Source organism: Chinchilla lanigera, unplaced genomic scaffold (genome assembly GCF_000276665.1).
Source record: "Chinchilla lanigera isolate Chin_1 unplaced genomic scaffold, ChiLan1.0 scaffold00073, whole genome shotgun sequence".
Lineage (NCBI taxonomy): Eukaryota > Metazoa > Chordata > Mammalia > Rodentia > Chinchillidae > Chinchilla > Chinchilla lanigera.
Genome location: NW_004955474.1, coordinates 11,031,450 through 11,058,203, shown reverse-complemented (window position 1 = coordinate 11,058,203; position 26,754 = coordinate 11,031,450). Strand labels below are relative to the sequence as shown.

The following is a 26,754-nucleotide window of genomic DNA, read 5'->3' as shown; positions in this document are numbered from 1 at the left end:
TGGATAGTTTGCATATGTAAGGGAGAGAAAGAGGCTGCTTCCTGCCACTACTGCCTTTTGCTCTTGTTGCTTTGTTGTTTTACACTGCCATGAACAGTTGCCCTCTGCCATGTGCCACTCTGCCTTGGAGCCAGCTGAGTATGGACTGAAACCTCCACAAACTGTAAGCTAAATAAACTTTTTCTTCCTTAATTTTAGGTGTCAGGTATTTTGTCTCAGCAATGACAGAAAAGTAACTAAGGACAGTAACTGATTTTTAAACTTTTCCAGATTTAAGACAGGTATGCCTTTCCCTACATGCAGAATTGTACACACCTTCAGAGTGTATACACATACATATTACTCTGTACACCACATGTATTTTCTTAAAACTATCTCTTTTAAAATATGTCATCTATAAGGGGAAGTATTCATCTGCATATAGCCAGATTCTAACAGAAAAATCAAAGTTCATATAAAGGGTAAACAGGTAGATGATGTGATAGAATAAAGCTGGATAGTGAAAAAAACCTCAGGAAGATGTGGAGAGATTGCCATAATACCTATATCTTTCCAAAAAGGTAGCTTTACTCAGCTTTAGGATATTTCTTTTTCTTCTGTGGAAAGGTGGGTACAATTTATCAGATTGTATGATTTTTCAGGAGAAACAAGATATAAAGATTAAGTTATAAAATATTCCTATCTTTAGATATTTACAACTAAAACTGTGGGGTTTACTAGATTGGGGCATCTATTAGAAAACTTCATAACAAGATTCTTCTATGTAGTAAATAGATATATTCATTAAAATGCACTAACAATACAAAGATAAAGCACAGAAGACAGAGAAGAATAATTGGGTAGTTCTCCCACATCCTTCCATCTCTGGTGGGGGCCTGAAACTGCATATAGTATTGAACTCTATGCTTTTTTCTATAAATACATACCTTTGACAAGGTTTAATGTATAAATAAGCACAGAAAAAGACCAGGAAAAATTACTAACCATTAACCAGAGAAATTGCATATACTATACTACTCTCTCAAAGTATCTATTGTACTGTACTCAGAGTTTTTCTGATGATATGACACTATATAATGCCTGTGTGATAAGGTGAAAGGAAGTACTTCAGGTAAGGCTTGTGCTTCAGTGTTAAGGATTATTGGAACACTAGTGGTAAGGTATCACTGTAGTTGATCCAAAAACCGACTTTTACCAAGAATGTTACCTAACTGACTAACCTCATGAGCCGGCAGCATATCTATTATGCTGGGAAAAGGGATGACTCACATTCAGACAGAAGGAACAATCTAGGGCAAAAGATTCAATCACAGAACTCAGGATGGCACATGATTTGAAATTTAATAAATTGTTCATTTCTGGAATTTTCCATACTATATTTTCAGACTCGCATACTATCCTTTTCCATTGCAACAATTTATATATAACTGAAGCTAGGGAAGAACTGTAGAAGAAGTTAATTTTGGATTAACCTTGTATTAGTCAGCTTTCTCATTGCTGGGACAGAATATTGGCCACCTCTGATTTAAAGGAGGTGGAGTTTAATTTAGCTCAAGGCTTTAGGAGATATACTATATGGTCCATAGGCTGCAAAGTAGGAACATTGTGCTTCATTCATGGTGGCCAGGAAGCACACCATGGGAATAGTACCAGACAAGAAGGTGCAAGATACTAGAAGTAGACTTTAAGACCACGTTTATTTGACCCACTTAGGAATACCCAGAAGAGTGCTCCATCAATACCCTGGGGAAAGACCTTAAAACCAATCAATTAAAGCCAACCTAACCACCACATGCTACCCCCTGTCAATCTTATATCCAAATACATATGATGAAATCATACTTAATCCCATATTAAATAGAATACCAAGTTCATAACTCTGCCAACATAAACCAACTATCCTGCATACCCACATACAACCAGAAATTCAGTAGCCTTTCAAACCCTCAACAGTTCTAGCCTTTTTCAAAAGTTGCAGTCAACTTATGTTCTGAGACTCAAGGCAAACTCTTAGCTGTGAATCTCTGTTAAAAATCACAAACTAATTATATAATCCAAGGTACAAAGGGGGGTAGTTAATACTCTCCTTTGAAAAGGGGGGACTAGGAGGTTAGAATTTGACCAAAGAAATACTGAATGAAACCCAGTAGGGCAAATATTAAGTCTTGTAGCTCCATGTTCCATATCTGGGACACATGGTGGGGAGATGTCCATTGCAGAAGGGTTGGGCAGACCTACCCCTATGCTGTTTTAAGCTCACATAGCCTCTCTCTGAAGCTAGCCCTATTCTCAGTATGAATTTTCTATAAAAGTTATCTTTCTTGTTGCAGGAACACAATACATGACCCCCACAGTTTAAAGGAAGAGACATTTAATTTGGCTCATAGTTACAGGAAATTTAATACATGGTGTATTATTGGATCCAAGACAAGAACATCTTGGTGGAAGGGTGTAATGAAGAAAAAATGCTTTGTTCATGGCAGCTGGGATGCAGAGTGGAGGAACAGTGCCAGATAGGAAGTGGTGAGGGAGCATTTATAGACCCCAAGGTAATGCTTCCATGACCCACACAGACACACTGAGAGTGTGCTCCACAAATTCCCCAGAGCAGATCCCGAAGCCAGTCAAGTAGACACTCCACCTTAACCACCACAACTTTACTAAAGCTTTGAGATATTGGGCTTTTTGTGGGAAATAAGGATGTCAGACCTTCTGAATGACCTAGAGTACCTATAGTTGGAATGCAGATGAAGGAAGAATACATAAACTTGAGCAACCAGAATTTGGTGAACAAATTACTGCTCTATTTTTTTCCTTTGTTTTCAATTTTTTAATTAATTTTACTTTGAAATGAATCTGATATGTAGTCGAGGCTGGTTTTGGATTTGCAATAATCCTGCCTCAACCTCCTAAGTGCTGGTAAGATGGAGTGTCATCATAGAGAAATCACCATTTTTAAGTTTTAGATGTGTAAGTGTTAGACATCTAGTTTCTATATATTTATGTACATAGCTGAGCTTTCAAAAATTTTTCCATTTAGCCTAATCAATACTAATTTTTAATTAGAATAGTGACCATTACTCTGAATAAAGTTAAATTATTAACCTTAGTTAAATAAGTTAACCCTAAAGCACATCGTCTCTCTTTGAAATATCAGTGGGAAATACTTAATGTATTTGTAACATTATGCAAAATTATATACTTCATATATCAGGAAAGTAGATCTTATTAACATCATGACATTTCTTACCTCAAAATCAAAATCTGTACAAAATCTCCAACTAACACAAAAGCCAATAATTTTTAGTACATCTTCTCTCTTCTCATTTTGAACAATAATGTTTTTATCACAGAAGTGGCACTCCTGACTCACATAACCTATTGGAACACCAGGAGGAGCTTGGATTTCTATCTACAACAGCAAAGGGACATAAATAAATGCAATCGTAATTATAATATATATCCTCAGCAAAAATTCTGCCTGAAGAACTTTACAAACATCCCTGAGAATTGTACACTGACCTGCTGAAGGCAACTTGGGAAACAACAACTGGTACATCTCAGTGATCTGTCCACAGTTAGGACTTCTCGGCCCAAATTATCATGAATTTTCAAGGTAAAAAGCCTGTTTCTTCCACAGCAAATTCGCCATGCCCAAGAAGTATCCTCTGCTGCAAAGTAAACTCTCTGTCCAAGATTGTTCTTAATTTCATATTTGTTATTACATTCATAGCCTGTTAAGACTAAAAACATAAAGGGAATTCATAAACATCATTTTGTTTAGAGCAGTGAATCTCTCCTATATTATATGTTATAACATCTAGCTGTACGAGCTTTGGATAATATTTGGAAGCAGCCCAAGAAAGAGAAAAAGGAAAGGTGTTTAGATGTGATCTAGACTCAGAAAAAAGGCCATGAGAAAAGAGAGTCATAAGGCAATAAGATTATTCCAGTAAGAAAAATTAAGCCCTGATGTAAACTGTGAAAAACAATTCATGTTCCCTTATTCCATAGGCTGTCACATAGAAAGGCTTTGCTGCGGAGGACTTCTGTAGTGCTGTAGATGGTCTCCATGGTGCCTGGTATAGTGCTAAAATGCCCACTTTTGGTCCAGTGTCCATGTATTACGGAAGAGTTATGGAAGTATGGCTAAGTTTATATTCTATGAAATCTTGTATTAAATGAATTGGCTTGTGGTATTTTAGAAACCATATTTTGGTCTTATTTTTTGTACCGTGTTTGAGTAAGGTAATAAGGTTTTACTCTCAATGCATACATATGACAAGAAAGAGAGCGAAAGTGGAAAGGTAATCAGAACATCATATCGGGGCCAGAGCACTGTCACTGAGCTCAGCTGTAGTTGTAGGTGGGAGATGGGTGCTAGTCCAAGGGGAAGGTGTCCGGGAATCACAGCTTCAACTCATGGACGACACAGGCCACAGGTATCCTAAGAGATCTCCACACCTTTCTGGGGCTCTTATCTTTGTTGAGGAAACAGAATGATGCTAAGTGCTGAAATATATCTTACCAAGGGCTTCCCATAGTAACTAACAACCTAGAAACTCTACAGTTTTACAGCTAGAACCTAGCAATTAATATTTAAACTTGGTGCATAGCCTTCAGATACTAGATTTAGAATTTATCAGCTGACTTACCAAAATAACAAGAGCTTAAAAGAAAGGAGGCATAAACCACACTGTACATATATGTATATGGAGGAAATTTTAATCTGGTAGGGAAGGCCTGCAGGGGTCCTGTCATCATAAACTCTCTTAAACACCTTTGGTGAGATTTAGACAGACATGAGCTTGGCAGTTAAAAGGATGACCCTTGACCTCAACACCTATCATATAGTTGGGGAAAAAAAATAAACTGGTTTTGAAAGTATTTATTATTGAAGTGATTATTTCATAAAGTTTAATCTGAGGAAATTTCACCTCCTTCATTTTTAATACAGTATGGGTAATGTAATCTCTACACTTTATTTTGGGTACTTAAAAAGTGAAAACAAAGCCAAAGAATTCCATATTTATGTCTTTCGGGTACATTGTTTTGAATTGAGAAAAAAATGTAAGTGTGTGCTATATGCTCAGATTGTATATAATCTTGAGTAACCTTCATCTTCTTTATACTATTTATAGTATGAAAAAAGTAGTATAGACTTTAAATTTGGGGGAAACAGGAACAAGAAAATTTAGGACATCTCTTTTAAAAAATGGAGAATTAAATAATACTAACTGAAGATTACTTATAATTCATGACAAAGAAACACATATTTCACATTTACAAAGTCTATAAATCTAAAGAGATACTTGATCTGCTGTATAATATATGATACCTGGCTACTTGGATTTTATGACATAAATAGCATTTATCATAGAATTAATCATATTCAAATATTTGGATTACAAATGATCAAATAATGGCCTCGTTTCCAAAGAATTGCTAGTTTACAGAAGCTAAACAAAATCAACAACTCTATACATGCTCAATCATTTATATTATAAATAATGTAAATATAATGCATAACCATTGTAAAGCAAAAGTCTCTTCCTCAGTTTGTACCATTTATGTTCTAATTTCCATCAGTCGAAAGGAACTTCCAAACAGATGAAGATGGTTTTAACAGATATAGTCCGCAAAGCAGAAGAGTTTTTATTACACTCTTACATCTAAGGAAAGACACTATGGTTCATAAATCTACACAGATCTTTTTTTTTGTTTTGTTTTTCTCCGGTACCGGGAACCGAACTCATGACCTTGCGCTTGCCAGGGAGGCGCTTTGCTGCTGAGCTAAATCCCCAGCCCCTATACACAGATCTATTTCCCTGGCAGCTTCCTAAGGTTATTTTTGCACCTGGAATTACATACAGGCTCACTCAGAGGAGCAGTAGTGCTCTCATAAAAAGGTGATCTCCAGGCTTCAAACCACCACCATCTTCTAATCCTGCAAAGCCTCTCATTCTGACTGAGCTAGTAGTCTTCAGCTCATGCAATGAACATTTTACAGGGTTCATCTGAACTCCTATGAGAAAATGTCAGTGTCTTGGTTACTTTCCTCTTGTTGCTGGAACAAAATACCTGACGCCCAAAATTAAGGAAGGAAAGGTTTATTTTGTTTACAGTTTATGGAGGTTTCAGTTCATACTTGGCAGGTTACAAGGCAGAGTGGCACATGCAGAGGGCTACAGCTCATGGTGACAGAACACAGCAAAAGCAACAAGTATACAAGGAAGGAATGGGGGAGGAATGGCACCAAGCAGCCATGTATTGTTTTCATTGTTTTGTTTATGTCTTTGTTTTTGTTATTTGGTTTTTGTTCTTTTCTCTTTAAGATAAAAAAGTTCAATCTCTGGAAATTTACTAAGGTAGTTAAACTAGTTCATGTGGTTTTATGTTGTTTCCAAGATGACCACAAAGTAGAAATCCAAAGCTAAAAATGGTGGAAGTCAGGTAAAGTGATAGAATAATTCTAAATGATTTGCAGAGAGGGAGAAAAGAAAAAGCAAGCTTAGATGGTTTTTGTTTTAAGCTAATGTCAGTATTTTGAGAATACATGCTCGGTATAAGTATTTTAGAATTTGACTCCACATTTTCAGAAATAAATTGCTGATAATGTTTACATTTTTTGTTTTTGTGAAGACAGATATTTGTTAACTGTCCCACATGAATTACAGTGTTATATTTTTGGTGGTTAATATTTCCTTGTCTGTATAAACATTTTCTTTTTTTCTAAAAGGATCATCAATACACTGAGTACGTACTTTCCAGAATTTTAATTTGCTGGTGAATCAGAATCAAATCTGCCTATTAAAAGAAAAAGAAAATTGAGTTCATATAATCAATTATTAATACTTAACATTATCAATATTTAATGTTGTATTAGGCTTTAGTGAAAAATTAAATTTAACACTTTAATAGATCAAATATTTATTAAACATTTTCACTTAATGTAAGAAAATTTAAATCAATAAAACTAATTTGCACTGGAATTCATACAACAATGTGCTTTCTAGTAGAGGCTCAAGAAATGTTCATAACTTTTTTTATTCAATTAGAAAGATTTCTATTGTAGTAGGTGATAATTTCCTTTAAGTACTGTATGAGATCCTGATTTTGAAAATGTGTGTTTCAAAGTATTTTTCAAAGAATATCATTATGGCTAAAATTGTTGTATTTTATCTTGTTTCAGTGAAAAAAATAAGTCAGTAGAGTATACCGAAGGCCACCTGATTTATTAAAAACAAGTTAATATCACAAAACTTTTGCTTTGGGCCAGGAATATAGCTCAGTGGAAATGTGGCTGCCTGGAAAGCACCAGGTCCTGAGTTTGATTCCCGGCACCAAAAAAAAAAAAAACAAAAAAACTTTGCTTATATGTTTACAGATTGGGTATACAGAACTTTATATCATATTTTATCTACTTCATTTCTCACACCAAATAAATGTTAAACTTCACATGCAAAAATTCACTACCATTTGGTATAGCAAAAGAGTAGTCTTCACTCCTCCTTATGTTTGGTATTTACAAAATTTAATGTTCTAAAGAAAAAAGCAATATTATAAATATATCATTTTATTGGTTATTAAAATGTGTCAATTTGTACATAAATATTCACTGTTTAGTGGGTATCACTAATTGAGCTTAACTGATGAATTCCTTTTAAATTTCTAGAAAACTATTAAGTTTTGGGAGGGAAGCACTGGGTTCAGTTCCACAGTCCAGATTAAAAATCCATTCTCACTCTGAGAGTTTCGAGCCTGGGTGAGATATGTAAAGTCTGAAAAATGGTGATAATTAAATTCAGAGATTTTATGCAAGGTATATATAGGATAATATAGTACTGTGCTCATGACAAAAACTGGATAATGGTGCTTAATGAATATTCTCTATTGCCTATTATCACAAATTGAAATAAAAATAATAAAAACCACAACTGTCTCCTACATTTGCAATTGGCTTAAAAAATGAATTTGACCTAGAAGAATTAGAGCAATCTGTTAGCAGATAATGTTCTTCTACCACTTCAGATAGTGATAACTTATTCCTGTGTTATTCTAGTTAAGTACATTGGAAGCACAGTTGTGTCATTTATAAGTGTTTTATGTATTTGACATTACCTGACTCAAATATTCCAGTCCGGGTGGGCCATTCGGTGGAGATAGTGGTGCTGGCATCCATGGTATTTCTCTAAGTAGATTTGGACAATTACACTTTGGCTGTGTTTGGACAGGAAAACTGGCTGGGATAGCATCTGGAGAGCTAGCTTCTGGGGCTGTGGAGCCAGCTTGGGAACTCTGGTAAGCACCCTGGGGGTCAAGGTTACCAGCAGGGGGACCTTGATAAGCATCACTGAGACCAGTGCAGCCAGTCTGGGAACCTAAATGTGTAGACTGGGGCCCAGAGTCCTCAGGCTGGGGAACTTCACCGGCATTCTGGGAACTGGAGCAGTCAGTATTTCTTGGAGACGCTGAAAAAGAACAAGTGAAATAAATCTGGTGTTACTGGGATTAAATATGTATCCCTCTTAACTTGGCTTGCTTGGGGTTTTCTCTCATGCTGCATTCCTATCCTACATCTCTTACCCATTAAAGAAACTGATATGATATTTAGCTTAGAAATTTTAGTTTCAAAATTCAACAACCTATGTTTCCTGGAAAACAAATTTGACAAGCAAGGGAGGAAAATATTATGAGTCAAAAATGTTTCATGGTTAATAAGCAGAGTAGAGAAAAAATTTAGTAAGTGTACGCTTTATATTTCTCTGTAAATGTGAAAATACAATTAAGCTTCATAAGTTTATTTACAGAGTGGTGATTTCATAGGAATGAAATACATTTAAGAGGACTGTTCCACCAATATTTTAACATTGAAAATCATGCAAAATTTAAATTTAAAGTAAAAAAGGTAAACATTATGTACCATAAACATGTATTAATGAAAATGGAAACATTTAAAATAGGCAGCATATACTCTTAAATGGGAGAAATCTGATAAAATGCATATACCATTCAAAACTAAGGCTAATAGCAGATTGACCTGTACACTAATGCTTTTTCAGTAGCTTTTTCAAATTTATTTCTTGTACAATGAATAAATATTTATAATGATAAATATACCAATGGTTCTTATAGAATTGGGGGTTACAACTATTAACACGGTTACCTTCTATCATTGGGCTCATAGTCAAATCTGGAAGACAAAGAAACAAAATAGTACATATCAGTGTGATGGAGAAAATACATGAGGGAGATCACTGGATTTAAAGCAGTAATTTTATTGGTTTGTTTGTTTATTTATTTATTTACTTTTTGTCTTTTTGAGGCAGGGTCTCACTATGCAGTTCAGGCTGGCCTTGAGCTCACTTTGTAGCCCAGGCTGGTCTTGAACTTGCAATGATCCTGCTGCTTCAGCCTCCCAAATGCTGGGATTACAGGCATGTGCCACTACACCTAGCTTCTCTCTCTCTCTCTCTCTCTCTCTTGCCTTCTGACCACCACAGCAACGTTCCTTTACCATGCTCCTGCTGCTGTGGTGCTCTGTCTTGCCCCAATACCAAGAAATAGAAGCAGTGGACCAGGAACTGGAACCATTGAAGCCAAAAGCCCAAGCATTTCTTTCTCTCTGAAGCTGAGTTTCTTAGGTGTTTTGCCACAGGAACTGAACAGTAACTAACACAGAACGGGAGAGCAAGAGAGTAAGAAGTGCTTCCCTGATTCCCCTCAGCTGAGATCTGATCTGAAGACTACAAAGGAGTTGAAAAGACCAAGAGCAAAGAACATTTCACACAAAAATCCTATTTTGGTGATATACACAGGCCTTATCACATTTGAAAACTGTCCAGTCAAGTTGAACTGTAGCAAGTCAACCTTTAGAAGCAGTTAAAGGTTGAAGCAGTTAACGGAAGCACACCTTTGGCAGGTGGAGTGACCACCAAGACACTAAGCCAGGTAGACCCTGGAAGAATGTGGGTGCACCCACATTCTTACTACATTAGGAGTAATGAGCAGTATGCAGTGAGACTAATGACATCAAAGTGTCTGAAGCAGCAGCAAGGAGCCAGCAATTGGGCTCTGGAGAACTCCATCAACAGAAGACCAGTCCACGCCCCCACATCCAGAGGCCAAGATGAGCTCCACACCAAGCAGAAATCCTGCGGCAAATTTGGAGTACACAGCACATTTCTGGGATCTTATTGGATACTATAACAGAACTCTGAACACCAGAGGTAGTTTACTACTTCTGTTCTCTTTTGTTTGTCTGACTGGCTATTCTTTTCCTGTCTCGTTAGATTTCATCTTGTTTTGTTTTGCAATTTGGAGTTATTTTTGGTTTTAGGTGTTTTCTTTTTTCTCCTTGTTTTTCTGGTCTCCTTTTACTTTTCTTTTCTTTTTTCTTCTTTCTTCCTTCTTTTCTTACTGTTTACCTTTCTTTCTTTTTTTTCTTTTTCCAGTACCGGGAATCGAACTCATGACCTCACACTTGCCAGGCAAGTGCTGTGCCACTGAGCTAAATCTCCAGCCCCCTGTTTATCTTTCTTACCTTTCTTTTTTATTTTCTTTTTCTGAAACTCCCTTTTTCCTCCACTATCTCTTGCATTTATATTTTCAAGTGAGTACACATTGTCTCCTCCCTTTGTAATTACCCTTGCACTTTCTCTTTCATTCTTTCCCTCTTGTGTGCTCCAGTTTCCCAAAACTAGGGTGATCATTCTTGACCTCCAGCATTGATTCTACTATATTTTACCTCATTCATCAGTTTATCCTGTCCCTACATATCTTAACCCTTTCAGCCACCACAAAAGGGTAAAATTAGCCCTATAGGAGAAAATTATTACATATAAGTACATGGTATATGTTTAATTTTGTTGCATAACTTTAGAGTGTACACCTGTGGTTAAGGGTATTGGGTTAACAGTTACCATAATTTGTCAGTAGCTAAGCTGTACTTGAAACTATTGTTATTACTAACTGTATTACTTTACTTTTTGTGTACGTGTTTTTGAGACAGGGTCTCACTATGCAGTTCAGGCTGGCCTTGAGCTCACTTTGTAGCCCAAACTCAAACTCACAGCCATCCTCTTGCCTCAGCCTCCTGAGTATTGGAATTACAGGCATGAGCCACCATGCCTGGTTTAAGTGTACTACTTTGGTCAGGATGTCATACCTATTATAATCAGTTTTTCTCCCTTGTAGGATAACACTGTGATTGTATGGGATCATAATCATCAGCATAATCCATTACCAAAGGACTGGGTGCTGAGCTAAATACTAACTCTGCATCTATTACAAACTGGGAAGGCAGGTTGTTAGGAAGCTATAAAGAACCACCTATATCTAGAAGTCATTCCTGAAGAACAGAAACCACTTAGGGAAGCCTCAAAACTAGTGATAAAGCTATCTACCATAAGAAATCAGCAAGCACCAACACAGAAAACAAAATAAATTAGAAAATAGAAAATGAAAAGAAACAGAAGCAAAATGCAAGCCTAGGATCCCAAGCCTACTCAAGACAAGCCCATGGCACAATAAGATAGAGGAAATTGGAAGTCAAATACTGGAACTTTCTGAAATGATAGCAAGAAAAGTGAAAAAAAACAAGTGAAAAACCCTATAAAAAATAATCTCTCAGGTACAAAAAGAAATGATGCTTAAACTCAAGATATTAAAGTAGACACAGATGAAAGAATAGATAACTTTAGGAAAATGATGGAAACCACAAATGCTCAACATAGGAAAGCAATGGAATCCATGAAACCAATCCAACAGAAATACAAGAGAATAAAACCTCCACTGAAAGTGGAGGTTTTACAACAGATTGAACAACAGAGAGGATAGAATATCAGATCTTGAAGACAGAATTTCAATTAGTGATCCTGAAAAGAAAGATATCTTAAAAATAGTAAGAGACCATGAAAAAGTAATCCAACAGCTACATGATGAAGCAAAGAAAAATAAAAGAAGATTGATTGGGTCAGTGAGAAAGCTGGAGACAGCACAAATAACATATAACTCTTTACAAAATAATGGTAGAGAACTTCCCAAACATGCATAAAGAATTTGACAAATAAATGAAGCATATGGAACTCCAAACAACCATGACCAAAACAAAACTACACCAAGACATATAATAATGAAGATTCCAGAAATTCAGCACAAGGACAAAATATTAGAGATTTAGAGAAAAGAAACGAATCCTAAAAAGGAAAGCTCCTCAAAATCATAGCAGGCTCCTCAACACAAATCTTCAAATCAAGGAGAGCCTGGAGTGAGGTATTTTAAGCCCTAAAAGAAAACAACCTCCCACCCATACTGATGTACCCTGCAAAATTGAAATTGAAAATATAATTAAACCCTACCCATGAAGAAAAGCTCAGGCCCAGGTGTATTATCTGTTGAATTCTATAAGACATTTAGAGAGACCTAATGCCACTAATGTGAAACTCTTCAATGAGATTGAAAGGGAAGCAACACTGCAAAAATCATTCCTGGAAGCAAGTAGTATCTGATATCTAAGGCAGAGAAGGACCCAACCAGAGAAGAAAACTACAGACCAATCTCCCTAATGAATATAGATACAAAAGTCCTTTATACAATACTGGCAAACAGAATGCAGCAAATCATCAAGAAGACTATATACCATGATCAAGTAGGATTCATCCCAGGGATGCAGGGATGGTTCAACATATGCCAATCAATAAATGTAACACACCATATCTATATAGCCAAAGACAAAAATCACATGATCATCTCAATAGAGGCAGACAAACATTTGACAAAGTCCAACAACCACTCATTATAAAAACCCTACAGAAAATTGGAACAGATGGTCTTTATCTCAATGTGATAAGAGTGATCTATAATAAACTAACAGCTAACATCACACTAAATTGTTAAAAACTGAAAGCTTACACTCTAAAATCAGGAACAAGATAAGGATTTCCACTATCACCACTCCTATTCAATATAGTTCTGGAAACATTTACCAGAACAATTAGACAAGAGAAAAATAAAAGAAATAAGTATAGGAAAGGAAGAAGTTAAATTATGGTTACTGGCAGATGACATGATACTATACACAGAAGACCCAAAACTTCCAGCAAAACACTTCTAGATTTAATAACTAAATTCAGTAGCATAGCTGGATACAAAGTCAACACTCAGAAATCAATAACAATCCTGTACACAAGAAACAAACGAGAGACAAATTAAGGAAACAGCATCCAAAAAATGAAATACTGATGCATCAATCTAACAAAAGAAGTAAAAGATCTCATTGAAAATTACAGTAACTTAAAAAAAAAGATTGAAGATTGTATCAGAAAATGGAAAGGTATCACTTGCTCATGGACAAAAAGAAACAAAACAGTAGAAATGGTCATACTCCCAAAGCTGTTTTACAATTTTAGTGCAATTCCAATAAAAATACCATTAGCATAACTCATGGAACTAGAACAAACATTCCTAAAATTCATTTGGAATCAGAAGAGACCAAGATTAGCAAAAGCAATTCTGAGCAACAAAAGAAAATCAGGGGGCATCAAATTCCTGCCTTGAAATTATACTCCAAAGCTACTGTGATAAAAGCAGCATGGTACTGGCAAAGAAACAAACCTGAGGATCAGTGGAACAAAATAAAAGATGCAGATGCAATGCCATGCACACTGTGACATCTTGTCATTGATAAAGGGACAAAATATGTACACTGGAAGAAAGAGAGACTCTGTAATAAATGGTTCTAGGAAAACTGACTTTCCACATGCCAAAGACTAAAACTAGAACCAAGTCTATCACACCACGAACTAAACCAAAGGAAAAATGGATCAAAGATCTAAATATTAAAGCAGAAACATTCCACCTATGGACAGTGAAAATAGGTAGAAATCTCAAAGGCATAGGTGTAGGCAGGCATTTCATAACAAAACCCAGACTGCATGAGAAACACTACAAAGGATAAAGAGATGGAATCTCATCTTATTAAAAAGCTTTTGTACAACAAAAGAAATTACCAACAGAGTGAAAAGACAAGCCACCAAGTGGGAAAAAATTATAGCCACATGTCCCTCAGACAGAGAACTTATATCTAAAACATACAAAGAAATGAAAAAAATCAGACTCCCTTAATTCAAAGACCCAATCCAAAAATGGGCATATGAGATGAATATGTGCTTCTCAGATGAAGAAATACAAAGAGCAATTAAACATATGAAAAAGTGTTCAACATCATTTGTCATGTGAGAGATGCAAATTAAAACAACACTGAGATTCCATCTCACACCAGAAAGAATGGCTATTATCAACAAATCAATGAATAGCAAATGCTGGAGGGGCTGTGGGGAGAAAGGAACCATTCTCTATCGCTGATGGGAGTGTAGACTGGTACAACCACTGTGGAAATCAGTGTGGAGATTCTCAAGAAAACTAAGATTAGAGGTCCTTTCTGACTTAGCTAATCCCCTTCTGGGTATCTTCCTAAAAGAATCAAAACCATCATACCACAGCAATATATGTGTACCCATTTTATAGGAGCACAATTTGTCATTGCTAAATCTTGGAAACAACACAAATGTCCATCAGTGGATGAATGGATAAAAAGATTTGGTCTTTATATATAATGGAGTACTACTCAGCCACAAAGAAGGCTAAACTGGAGACTTTTACAGGTAAGTGGATGCAACTTGAGAACATACTCATAAGTGAAGTAAATCAGTCTTGCATGTGTAAACATTGTATTGTCTTCCTAGTGTAAGAAGCTGAAAGAATAAGATCCAAAATGTACAATAGTATTGTGAAATAGGAAGAACCTTTTTGAAAGGAGAGCAGAACTGGGATGAGGGGAAGGAGAAAAGAAGGAAGAGAAAAGGAAAAATTATATATACATTTATAAGATAGTAAAGATAACTATACTACTAATTTCTCAGTTCATTGAAAAGAAAGGTTTGTGCTCATATTGTTTGATAAATTTTTCATGCCTATATCTTGTAATCTGAGCAACTATATTGAAAATAACAATATGCAATGTATTCACCAGTGTTAATCTCCTATATCTTTTTTTTCTTTTTGGGTGCTGGGAATCAAACTCGACCTTGCACTTGCTAGGCAGGTGCTTATGCCACTGAGCTATATCCCAGCCCCATTGTTTTGAAAATTTGAATCATTGTTTTTATTGTTTTTTCTCTTTAAAATAAAAAGAAGAATAAAAGGAGACACAGTATAGGATTTTTTAAAAAAAATTTCCCTAGAACAAAACAGAACTTTATCCAGAAAGTATTGAAATACATATGGAACACTAACTTTAGTATGAAAAAATTTATGTTTTTAAAGATCCCTAGCCTCAGGGCAGAGACCAGACAGTAGATAAATCAGGGTGGATTGGAGATAAGACTTAATTAGACAAATTGATAATGTCATCATGATCTCAAGATTCAGAGAGAGACAGAGAGAGAGAGGGAGAGAGAATTGTTTATCTAATCATTGGATTAAGCATATTGAATTACCTGAAATAAGCTAAAAATTTCATGTTGATAAAGCTGATTTGATTTGACATATTATTAAATCATTTCGTAGCAAAGCATATCATTTATTCAAAATACCACAGTTAGTATCTTCCTTATACTCCAACACAATGTAAATTTGAATGTATTATCCCCATATATTACTGCAACTGGAAAGATTAAGCTACTGCAAAGGCTGAGGCTCTCAGCTACTGCAACTTGTTCAAGGTAAACAACACACACCCAACTATTAAGCAAAGAATGCAAACTTGAAACCTGATTCAAATCTCCTCAGCTTTTCTACATAAATCATGGCAATAACTACTAGTCCAGTGCCCCCCCCCCAGTGCCTCCAGGAGCTTGGTCAAGATGCTCTGTGGTACCAAAACCTAAGAATGAACAAATCTTTATATATAAAAGGATTCAAATATTGCATATGATCTATGTATACCCTTCTATACACTTTGAATCATTCCTATATAGTACCTAACATAATTGCCACATAGCTGTTACAGTATATGGTTTAGGGGCCAATGTCAAGTAGAAAGTCTGTACAGGTTCTATGGAGATAAAATTGAATTTTTGAGCATTTTCATTCTATGGTTGGTTGAGTATGAGAAAACTTCTACACTGAGGTCACAATATTTATCTGAAAAGTTCTGGTTTTAAAATAAGCTAACTCACATGAACTTTGCATTTACAACAATGCCTGTAGCACAGTGAGTTCTCAATTTTGAGATATCATTATCATTAACATGACTGTCACATCAAGACCTATACCTTGGTCTTGTATGGCCTTGTATGGCCTTGGTCTTGCAAAACAAAACCGATTTATTTTTCTCACAAACTCTCAAGCAAATTTTTGTTGCTTATTTTAGTTAACTATGGGATGGATTAAATCATTCCCTGAGGGGCTTGGATGAAATGCTACAGACTTACTAATAAGTCTCCGAACTCAAACACTGTAAGAATTTACAGCAGAGGTTCTCAACCCTGGCTCCACAGGAAAATCACTTGGGGCATTAAAAACTTACCAGCCTTTGAGTTCAGACATCTGATTTAATTTTCCTGGGATGGTGCTGTTAGTGTTTTAAGTGTTTCCAGGTGACACATAAGAGCAGGCATGGATGAAAACTACTACCTTAGAGTTTTGTTGCTTATTTTGTTCATACTCTTTCAATTACAAATATCAGGATGAAATCTATAACCTACTGGGAGACTTTAAGAAAAATATTAAACTGTCGATTCAACTCCCAAGGAAATTTTTTTGCTCAGAGAGGAAAACAACCTGGATGCACTCTTTTATCCTAACCAGATCACATTTCAACCTGAATCTGAGGACACTCTCCTGCATACTCGTCTATCAGGCATGCCAAAGCCTTGCCATTTCCAAAAGTCTAGTAATATCAATAACCACATTTTTCTAATGAAAATGTTTAGATTCTTTTATGCCTTGGTTAAAAACAGATGCATTCCCCTCTGCATAGTCATATGACTCAATTACTTTTCTTAAAAATGTAAAAGTATGACTTCTCACGTACATGAAAATAAGCTGTCACAAGTGTTAGAAAATTAGAATGAGAATTACTTCAAAGTAGTCACTTTTCTATTGATTTAAACTTCCAGTTTCAAATGGCTTTATCATTTTTCCTTCATTCTCATTGAACACAGTTTCAAATACAGTACAGCCTGACTCATAAACACTCTGGGACATCACCTAAATATATGATCAGAATTTTCAGAATAGGTGAATGAAATGATGAGTACAATATTTCACTTTTTATCTGTATTTTGAGGTTGAATTTATATGCAGATTGATATTTCATTTCCCAAGTGTGAACTCACTACTGATTTTATCAGTTTTTCTTTATTTCTTTTGTTTTGTGTAAATAAAAAATTACTTCTTTGGAATATACATAGTGCAAAGGAAACCAGGGGTAACTAGGTTGACAAGAAGTTTTAGTATAATTTTAAGGAAAGAGAATACCAAAATAAAGATACACATTCTTCTGTCCTCTTTCTCTTGTGTTGTAATCTTGGGCATGTCATTTGATCACTGCTACTTTACTTCCTTTGTCATATATCTTACCTTGTGATGCTGGTGGTGGATGATTGAACCAGGAACTGAACCAGACCATCTGACACGAGAAGTGTCTTTATTGGGAGGGGGGGCAACGCAGTCCAAGACAGCCCCGAGCTGTGCAAAGCATTGAGTTTTTAAGGGTTTTTCTGGGGAGGATGTTTGTGGGCCAGAACAGCCAAGGGAGGGGTTTTGTGGATAGGGCTGTTAACTTGCAAGAACATTTTGTAAAACCTACAAGAACACTTTGTAATTTTGTGGGATTTTTTTGTGTGAGGACAGCAGGTGCTTTATGGGGCAGTGGTAGCCCTTGCAGTTGGGCCCATTGAGAAGTGTGACAATGCAGCCGAAGTGCCTTTTTTCTCTTTGCAATGGCGGGGGTCTTTCAGGGAGACCTAACATCTCAGACTTGATCTAATAGGAATAAGGGTGAAGTGTCTCATTGGTGACTACTTCCTGCTGGACTGGGGCGGCATCAGGGGGACTCATCTGGGTCTTCTAAGGCTATCAGCTGGAACTGGGGCTCTGAAAGAAGCATAAGGTTAAAATTTTGTGTTGTTAGTCTTTGAACAGTGTTGTGAATGAGGGAGACAATGCAGGAGGCTGCAAGGAGGAGGAGGCAGATGGCCGTGAGGGGGCCCAGGAGTGGGAGCAGCCACGGGAGAAAGGATGTCCACAGCCCAGAGTTTCCCGGTGCGGCAGATGAGAGGCCTCAGCGGAGGAGATCGGCTTGGTCATGCATTTACTGTTTTTTTTTTTTTTTTCTTTTTGATGAGACCTGACTGGTTGGCATAGTTGTAGCATTCTTTTTCCAGAAACAGGCAAATGTCACCCCTTTCTGCCATGAGGAGGTCTAGGGCCTATTTTGGAGGACGACTGCTGCCAGTTGGTCTAATTGTGAATAGAGTAAAGAGAAAGTGGAAGAGACATGATCAATGTGGTTGGCCAGTTATTTACTGAGTTGAAGGTTGAGACCAATGGATGTGCCCAGGGCAGAAGCTCAGAGAGCTTCTGCCAATATAGAAGTTTTCAATACCACCGTGATGGAGACCCTGCATTGGGAAGGCCCCCGTGAGTGGAGAAATTGTTGTGCAAATTCTGTGTGGGTGTAGATCTTCAGACTAGGAAGGGGAAGGACTGGGAGGCAGGTTTTATCAGGACGATAGCAAGGGGAGAGCTCAAAGTCGCATAGGAAGTAGCGGGGGTCTGTGTCTGGGGTGGATGAACCCGAGGGTGGGACTATGGTCTGGTTGCAAGGCATGGACAAACTTTTGGTTGTGGACTTTTTGTACCAGGTGATATAGGCTTCTGCAGGTATGTAGAGTTGGGGTATTTTTTGTAAGGGACTTTGAGTTGAACAGACCGTAGGTGAGTTGTGATATCAGGGAATAACAGTAATAGTGGGGTCCGATAGGGCTGTGTAAATTTAGCTTTTGGATAGGTCATAAGGGTTTGGTGAATGATCTGAAAGAGGATCTGGGTGAAGTTATCTAGGGCGGTGGTGGATTGTTTTTGGATCTTGGCAGTGACAGGAGATGGGGGAGGCTTGGATTGTGGTTTGACTGTGGCTCGAGGAGGGGTGGTTTAAATTGTGAGTGGGCCTTGATAGTGGCTTGAGGTGGGGTGGTTGAGGTGGGGGCGGTTGGATCTTAGGTACTGGACTGAGGGAAGGGAGAGTTGTGCCTTGGCTTTGGAGATAGGAGGAATATAGTGTGAAGGTGCGAGAGATGAAGGGAGGGGCTGCAGAGGAGTAAATCATCGACATATTGGATTAAGTAGCTAGGCTTGAGGACAGTGGCCAGCTCGGTCATAAGGGCTTGACTAAAGTAATGAGGGCTATCCCTGAATCCCTGTGGGAGGACTGTGCAGGTCAGTTGTGACGTGGTCTGTGTGATGGGATCTTCCCATGTGAAGGCAAAAAGAGGATAGGAGGAGGAGTGAATGGAGATGGTGAAGAAAGTGTCCTTGAGGTCGAGGACTGAGAAATGGATTATATCTGGCAGGATGTGGCTAAGGAGGGTGTAGGGATTGGGGACCTGGTTGTGACCGGGCAGATGGCTGATTTGACGAGGCAGAGGTCCTGTTCGAGTCTATAGGAGCTGTTTGGTTTGATCACGGAGAGTATGCGAGAATTGTAAGGGGAGTGGGTAGGGATGAGCAGTTTATTTGTAAGAAATCTGTCTATGAGGGGTTTTAGGCCCAGGTGTTCTTTATGTGAGATAGGGAATTGAGAGCAATTTGGGGAGCGAGAGGGGTCTAGAGGTGTTATGAACATTGGGTTGTGGTGTTGTGTTATGACGGGTTGTGATGTGTCTCAAACCTTGGGATTTACCTCACTGATTGGGAAGAGGAGCTCAGAGGTCAGGTTGGGAGTAGGGGGTGATGGGAGAATGGCCGGGAGTAATAAGGGTGAAACAGGATAGGGGTCCCGGTGAGGGTGGGTGTTGGGGATGGCCCTCGACCCCACAACTGCGATCTGTGATGGCAAGGTTTGTCCTGCATAATTTGGGAGGATGGACCATGAGGCCCCTGTATCAACAAGGAAGGAAATTGACTTAGCCGTCACCTGGATTTGTGTCTTGGGCTCCTCAGATGTCAGCAAGACCTCGCCTGCCTTGTTGGTGGGGGTATGGGAACCTGGGCCCCATCATTCTTCTTCGGCAAGCCCCAACAAGTCTGTCAGGGATGGCTGTGGCGTGAGAGGTTGGGCTGGAGCAGAGGGCCCCTCTCGCTGTAGAGAGGGACAATCTACCTTCCAAAGCCCCTTCTGTTTGCATAGTGGACAGGGTCCTGGAGGCGGGAGTGGATTTGGACACTCCTGTTTCCACTAGCCCTCTTGTCCACATTTGAAACAGGGTCCTGGTGGTTGTTTGTTGGATGTCTGGTTGGACTGTTTGGGGGCCTGAAGCCTGAGAGCCGCTGCAAGGAGTTGGCACTTTTGTTTGGCGCAGAGCAAGGTTTTTTTTTTGCTTTTCCACATCTTCGCGGCTGTTAAAGACCTTAAAGCACAGGTTTAGCAGTTTGCAGTGGGGGCTGTTGGGACTCTCCTCAAAACACTTTAGTTTTTTTCTTTATATCTGGGGCCAATTGAGAAATAAAGGAGGCATTGAGGACTAGCTGTCCTTTATCTAATGAGGGATCAAGGTGAATAAACTTGGTGAGTGCCTCCAAGAGGTGTGCCATGAAGTCTGCAGGGTTTTTTGTTGGTTTCTGAGTGATCTCTTGGAGTCTGTACCAGTTAACTGCCTTGTGGGCACACGTTTTGAGTCCTGCAATCAGGCAGACAACCATTTGGACTTGGGCTCGGGGCCCTTGGTGTCGGATTGATAATCCCACCTGCGGTCAACACGGGGGACTGCCTCTTTACACGGTGGGAGAGTCTGATCCGTGCAGTGCAGTTAGTCCACATGACCTTGGGCTGCTAATCAGATTGTGTCTTTTTCCTTGGGGGTGAGGGTAGAAGAGAGGAGAGTATAGAGATCACTCCACATAAGTTGGTACATCTGGGTTAGGTATTGGAATTCCTTAATGTAAGTAGATGGATCTGATGTGAAGGAGCCTAAGCATTTTTTTAATTGAGAGAGGTAAGGGAGTGACCAAGGTTGTTGAAATAAACTAAGCCTTTGGCTCCCTCTATTTGTCATAGTGGGAAAAGGCCAGGGGGTGAGGAAGGCTGAAAGTGGCCCCGAGTGGGACTTGGGGTGAGTGTGTGATGCTGAGGGAGAAGAGAGCAATGGAGAGGCTTGTGGAAGTGACAGATAAAGAGGAGGTGGGGAGGGGGTAGGAGGAGTGGGTGACGTGGGGAGCAGCGCTGGCGAGGAGGGACTGAGGGTCCCATATGGAGGGGGTGCTTCCGGTTGGGCCTGTGTTGGGGCAGAGGGAGCTCATGGGTGGGCCTGGGCTGGTGTTGAATGTCAGGAGGAGCTGGATCATCAAAGGGCTCAGGAAAGGCAGGAAGAGAGAGGGTGTCTTCTGGCATGCGACATCGGGAGGCAGGTGACTTGGCGAGAAGGATTTCTTGGGGAGAGCACGAAATGCAGAGTTGGGGTCAGTTGCGAGGGGCAAAGAAAGCTTGGACATAGGGTACCTTTGACCGTCTTTTATTGCGGCGACATGTTGGGGTCTACGGTATCCTCGGGGGGCCAAAAAGACCCATTATCTATTTTGTGTTGTGGTTTGGCAGTTTGGCAGAGGAAGGAGAGGCATCTGACTTTGAGATCAGAGAGGCTGAGGGGGCCGTGGAGAATAGACTTGAGGCAGTAAAGCACAGAGGCACTGCGAGAGTAGGGGAGGGAGGAGGTGTTGCCCATGATGACCAAAGGAGAGATGAGAGAACAGAGAATGAGACAGAAGACCACTGTTGACCAAGAGAAGTTGCAAATGGGATGAGAGATGCACCCCTCCACCCTCGAGCAGACATGTTCAGTCAAGGATGGAGTCACAAGAAGGAAAGGAGCAGCTCGACATGTAGACATGATTTTGGGAGGGGGCCGCAGAGGCCAGGGGTGTGAAGCTGAGAGAATGAGCCATCGGAGAGGTGTGAGAGGAGCAACAGGGAGGCCTTCTAAGAGAGAAAGAAAGAGGAAGGGAGAGAAAGGAAGAGGAAGGGCTAAGTCAGGAAGAGGAGGGTAAGGAGGAGGAAAAAGAGGGACACAGTCTGGGTCAAAGAGGGCAAAAGGCCCTAAAGGAATTTAGAGTAGACTCAGTTGAGAAAGTTGCCCAGGGATTGCCAAGGGTGGGGGAGGGGTCCGTCGAGCCCATCAGAAATCAGGCAGCCGAAGGAGAGAAAGAGGCAGGCAACAAAGTCAGATTTGGAGGAGCCAAAGAAATCAAGGTAAAGGGGAAAGGAGGAATAGTAAGGAGGGAAACAGGAGGGGAAGGACGGGGAAGGGAGGACATGAAGAGGAAACTTAGACCTGGTGAGAAGTGTCTGTGGATGGGTGTCCTCAGGTGGCCAGACAGAGCCATTGTCTAGCTGGTACTGGGGCCAAGTCTTTTGGTAGGGAAAGGTGAGACGTGTGACATTAGGCTCTGTAAGACCCAGTGGGCCCCGCAGGAGAGACTGGAGGCATTTGAGAACTGAGGAGTTACAGGAGGAGCATGAGGCAGAATTTCCCATAGTGAGAAAGAGTAGGGAGAGTGAGATGGAGAGGAGAAGGAGACAGGAAATCTCGGTTGACCAGGAGAAGTCCCAAATGGACCCAGAGACCCAAGCACCCCGAGCGGAGGTCTCCCGTCGGGGAGGGGATCTTGGAACGAGGGAGGACGACTCGGCCTGTCGACAGGGCTTTGGAACAAGACCGAAGGGAGCGAGGATCTTGAAGCCCAGGAAAAGAGCGAACTGTCCTAGGTGAGGGTCAACCAGATTGCGTGTGAAAGGGAAAGTGAAAATCAGTCGAGATCAAGAACAATGAGAAGATCGGAGAGAGAAATAGGGAAGAGGATGCAGTGGAGGAAGAAGGAGAATAAGATGAATTGTTTGTGAGTGAACTCAGGGAAGGTCTCCTGGAGGAGATTATCCTGGAGCCAGTCAGAGTTGGCAAGGACAGGAAAAGGGAGGGGGCCTCTCTCGGAGGACAGCATGGAAGGAGAGAGAGGAACAAACAAGGATAGTATTAGTGAAAGAGGGAGCTGAGACGGGACTGGACGTGAGGTGGGAAGTGAAATCAGAATAAGGGGGAGGTGGCGGAGAAAGGGAGAGGGCGGAAGACTGTCGGAGGGCAGTTGAGAGGAGGTATGGAGATCGGGAAGGGGAGGAAATGAAGGCGTCTGTTGGTGGCGCCTAGAACGGTGTCGGGGGAAACGACGGGGCATGAAAAGAAAAGGGAAAGAGAGAACTTACAGTTGGCACCGTGTCTGGATGGAGGTGTCAGCAATGAGGCTGGTCTGAGGCTCGTGGTCTGCTCAGAGGCGGCCGGACGTGGACCTGGTGGGACCCGGGGAGGGTCCCCGGTCGGGAGGGACTGGCAGGCGCCTTGGCGTCCCTCCCGGGTTTCGACTCCAAATGATTGGACAGGAAACCCACACAGAACTGAACCAGACCGTCTGACATGAGGAGCATCTTTATTGGGTAGGGGAGCAACACCGTGGGCTGCCTAGTGGACCAAGACACCCCTGAGCTGTGCAAAGCATTGAGTTTTTACGGGTTTTTCCGGGGAGGATGTTTGTGGGCCAGAACAGCCAAAGGAGCGGGGGTGGGGGGGGGGGGAGGGAGTGGGGGGAGTGGGGGGGTTTGTGGCTAGGGCTGTTAACTTGCAAGGACACTTTGTAAGATTGTGGGATTTTTTGTGTGAGGACAGCAGGTGCTTTTGGGGGCGGTGGTAGGTTGGGCCCATTGGGAAGTGTGAAAGTGCAGCCAAAGTGCTTTTTTGTTCTTTGCAATGGGCGGGGGTCTTTCAGGGAGACCTAACAGTGGACAGTAAAGGGCATGCTCAGTTGGCAAATTTGTTTTTGGCTGAGGAATATCCATTTGTATGTCTGCAATTTGAGGAAGAATAGATACATGTGTTTAAGTACACATTAAAAAGAAAAATGAATTTTCCATGGACACTCTTCACTTGTGTGATAGCTGAATGGAAACAAGCCGAGTAAGCTGGGTGTGGTGTCACACACCTACGTGCCCAGTGTTCTGCTTGGGGAAAGCAGGAAGCTCACAAGTTTGAGCACAGGTAGGACCGCTCACCACTTAGCAAGATTCTGTCTCAAAGTACAAAAAAGGGCTGCGGATGTAATTCATGTAATCCATTGTGAAATCCCTGGGTTCAATACCCAATATCACCAGAAAGAACTAGACTATTTACTTTCACTTCATTTACATTATCAGCGAAAATTTGCAGAACCCTATTCTAAACAAATGTCCTTTTAGATAACAGGAGGTAGCTGAGTTACTGGACTTAAATTCTAATTTTTTTCAAACAATGGTATGACCAACAGTGCCATGCTTCGATTTTGTAGTATTAGGAAAATTTGACCAAGATCTTTGAAGATAACAATATGCAATTTAAAAACCATTGCTGATTTTCTATCATCTTGTTTTGAAATTCTGTATCACTTTTAATGCTTTTTAATTTTTATTCTCTGTAAAATAAAAAAATAAAAGCACATATAGACTATGAAGCAAGACGTAAATGAAAGAAGTTAAATGTGATGACAACTGTAGGGCTAGGAAAGGTATCATAAGTATCTATAATCATTTCCAAAAGATTGACTTTAAAAATATTTAAAATAATGTGTGTACTTCAATATATGCTTACTGTGGACTTCTGTGAAAAAGTTTGAAGAATGTAATGTCTCTAAAATATACTTGATTCTGACCTATGAAAGCCATAATATGTGACTACACTAAACATATTACAGTTTGTTATCCATTAATTAACATGAATTAAATAATTCTTAATGCATGAACAATTTTGGTTCAGCTTCCTACTTCTTCATATTCATGTCTCTCTAGTAATTTAGTAATGCACACCAACCAATCCACAAATATGTACTGAATATTAATTGTGTCATCCTGGGTGGAGGCTCTGGGCTATAATGGCTTTGCTTTAATGGAAGTTATGGTCCAGTAGATACTACACTTACATTATTCTTATGGTTTTCTAGTTATAAATACAAAATCATTTGTTTTCATATTATGGTGACAGGACACGAATATAGAAATTATCTCATTCAGACTTCCAATCTGATATTTTTTCTGTATGTGTCTCTATTGTGAACTTTCCAAGACCACTCAACTCATTCAGTCATGTGGTTTTATTAGGAAGGCTGCATTGCGATCCCTTCCCCTTTCTCTGGTGTTCGGTTATTTCATAGTAACTTGAACAAAATTCAGTCCACACAAGCCAGAAATTCAGGTAGCAAAGAATATCCTACTCAGATCAGGACCTTTCCTAGGGCAGACTCTAAAAGACACCCCAAATTATTACAAGTCTCTGCAATACCGCAGGTCATTCACCTCAAACCATTTTTGATTATTTCTCAGTTGCAGGTGGGAATATGAATTGATTACTGTTTACTTCTTTTGTGACATATTTTACCTGGTGATGCTGGAGGATGCCCAGTCGGCAAATTTGTCCTGGGATGAGGAATATCCATTTGGATGTCTGCAATTCAATAAAGTATAAATATATGTTTAATAAATTGTATATTAAAAACCTAGTGTCTTCATTTTCTAGCTGTTAAGACCCCTCCTGCACCCCACACTCACAAACCTGAGTTGGAAACAAGATCAGATTCAGATCCCAAGCAGACACACTTCAAGTCTCACAGCTCTACCCTTAAATGTCATGTCACCTTTTAGCACCTCTTAGTGGTACCATTATTTAATATAAAACACACACACATATTCAGGAGCAGACAGATCAATAAATCAGCAGTTCATAATTTCTGGGTTTGGATATTGGAACAATGTCCCCTGTTTCAAAATTACAGGATGAATTTTTGCAAAGAGAAAAGAATGGAAACAGGCAGATGTTCAAGGGGAACAAATAGTTTAAAAATTATAGGTAAATTTCTATATTTTTGAAATGCAATCTAAAACAGCTTATACACAGCATAAGACTATCAAATTGCCTTGAAGCTACATTATTTTTACATTTAAAATGTGAAATGTAATTGCAATTACATTTCACATTTTAAATGTAAAAGTTTATAGGGTTACATTCTAGGCATATTTATTCATATATCTACACTTTTTATTTATGTTAATTCATATATATACATATACTTACGTAACTTTATATTCAAAATTGACAAGTTAAAGGTGGCAATGACTGATCAAATGAATTTTTCTAAATTCAGTGCAAGTAACTGAAAGTTTCTAACATATGAAACAGCTTAGTTATATATAAACTATTTTAAAAGCAGTAATTAGAAGACAATCCAAAATCTCTATGTGGGTAAACTAAGGAGTTTGGGTCTCAAGATTACCTAATATATCAATCAAGTTTGGCATTGTAATGAGACATGAATATTTTTAGCTATTTCAACAAAAATAAAAAACAAAGATCATTTAAAAAAATGATTTGATTTGTGATATTTTTCATAATACATAGTATTTTTCTTTTGAATTCTTTAAATTGTTAATAAGGCAAAAATCTTGTATTACATCCTTTTTTTTAATTTTAAAGATAAAAGGAGGCAAACATTAACAGACATACAACATTTTACAACATATCACAA

General features: G+C 39.2%; 1 protein-coding gene across 4 annotated transcripts in view; it reads right to left on the bottom strand.

Annotated features, from left to right (window-relative positions):
- The window catches only part of LOC102018719 (phospholipid scramblase 2-like), a 76,385-nt gene that overhangs the window by 9,194 nt on the left and 40,437 nt on the right, over positions 1 to 26,754 (bottom strand). For 3 of the 4 annotated variants that reach the window (XM_005401434.2, XM_005401433.1, XM_005401436.1), the window contains exons 3-8: positions 25,611 to 25,676; positions 9,167 to 9,193; positions 8,122 to 8,471; positions 6,765 to 6,807; positions 3,523 to 3,743; positions 3,251 to 3,412 (exon numbers count right to left, since the gene is read on the bottom strand). In XM_005401434.2, the coding sequence (XP_005401491.1) occupies positions 3,251 to 3,412; positions 3,523 to 3,743; positions 6,765 to 6,807; positions 8,122 to 8,471; positions 9,167 to 9,193; positions 25,611 to 25,676 (869 nt within the window). The remainder of the gene's footprint in view (positions 1 to 3,250; positions 3,413 to 3,522; positions 3,744 to 6,764; positions 6,808 to 8,121; positions 8,472 to 9,166; positions 9,194 to 25,610; positions 25,677 to 26,754) is intronic. The other variant, XM_005401435.1, reaches the window with a different exon arrangement.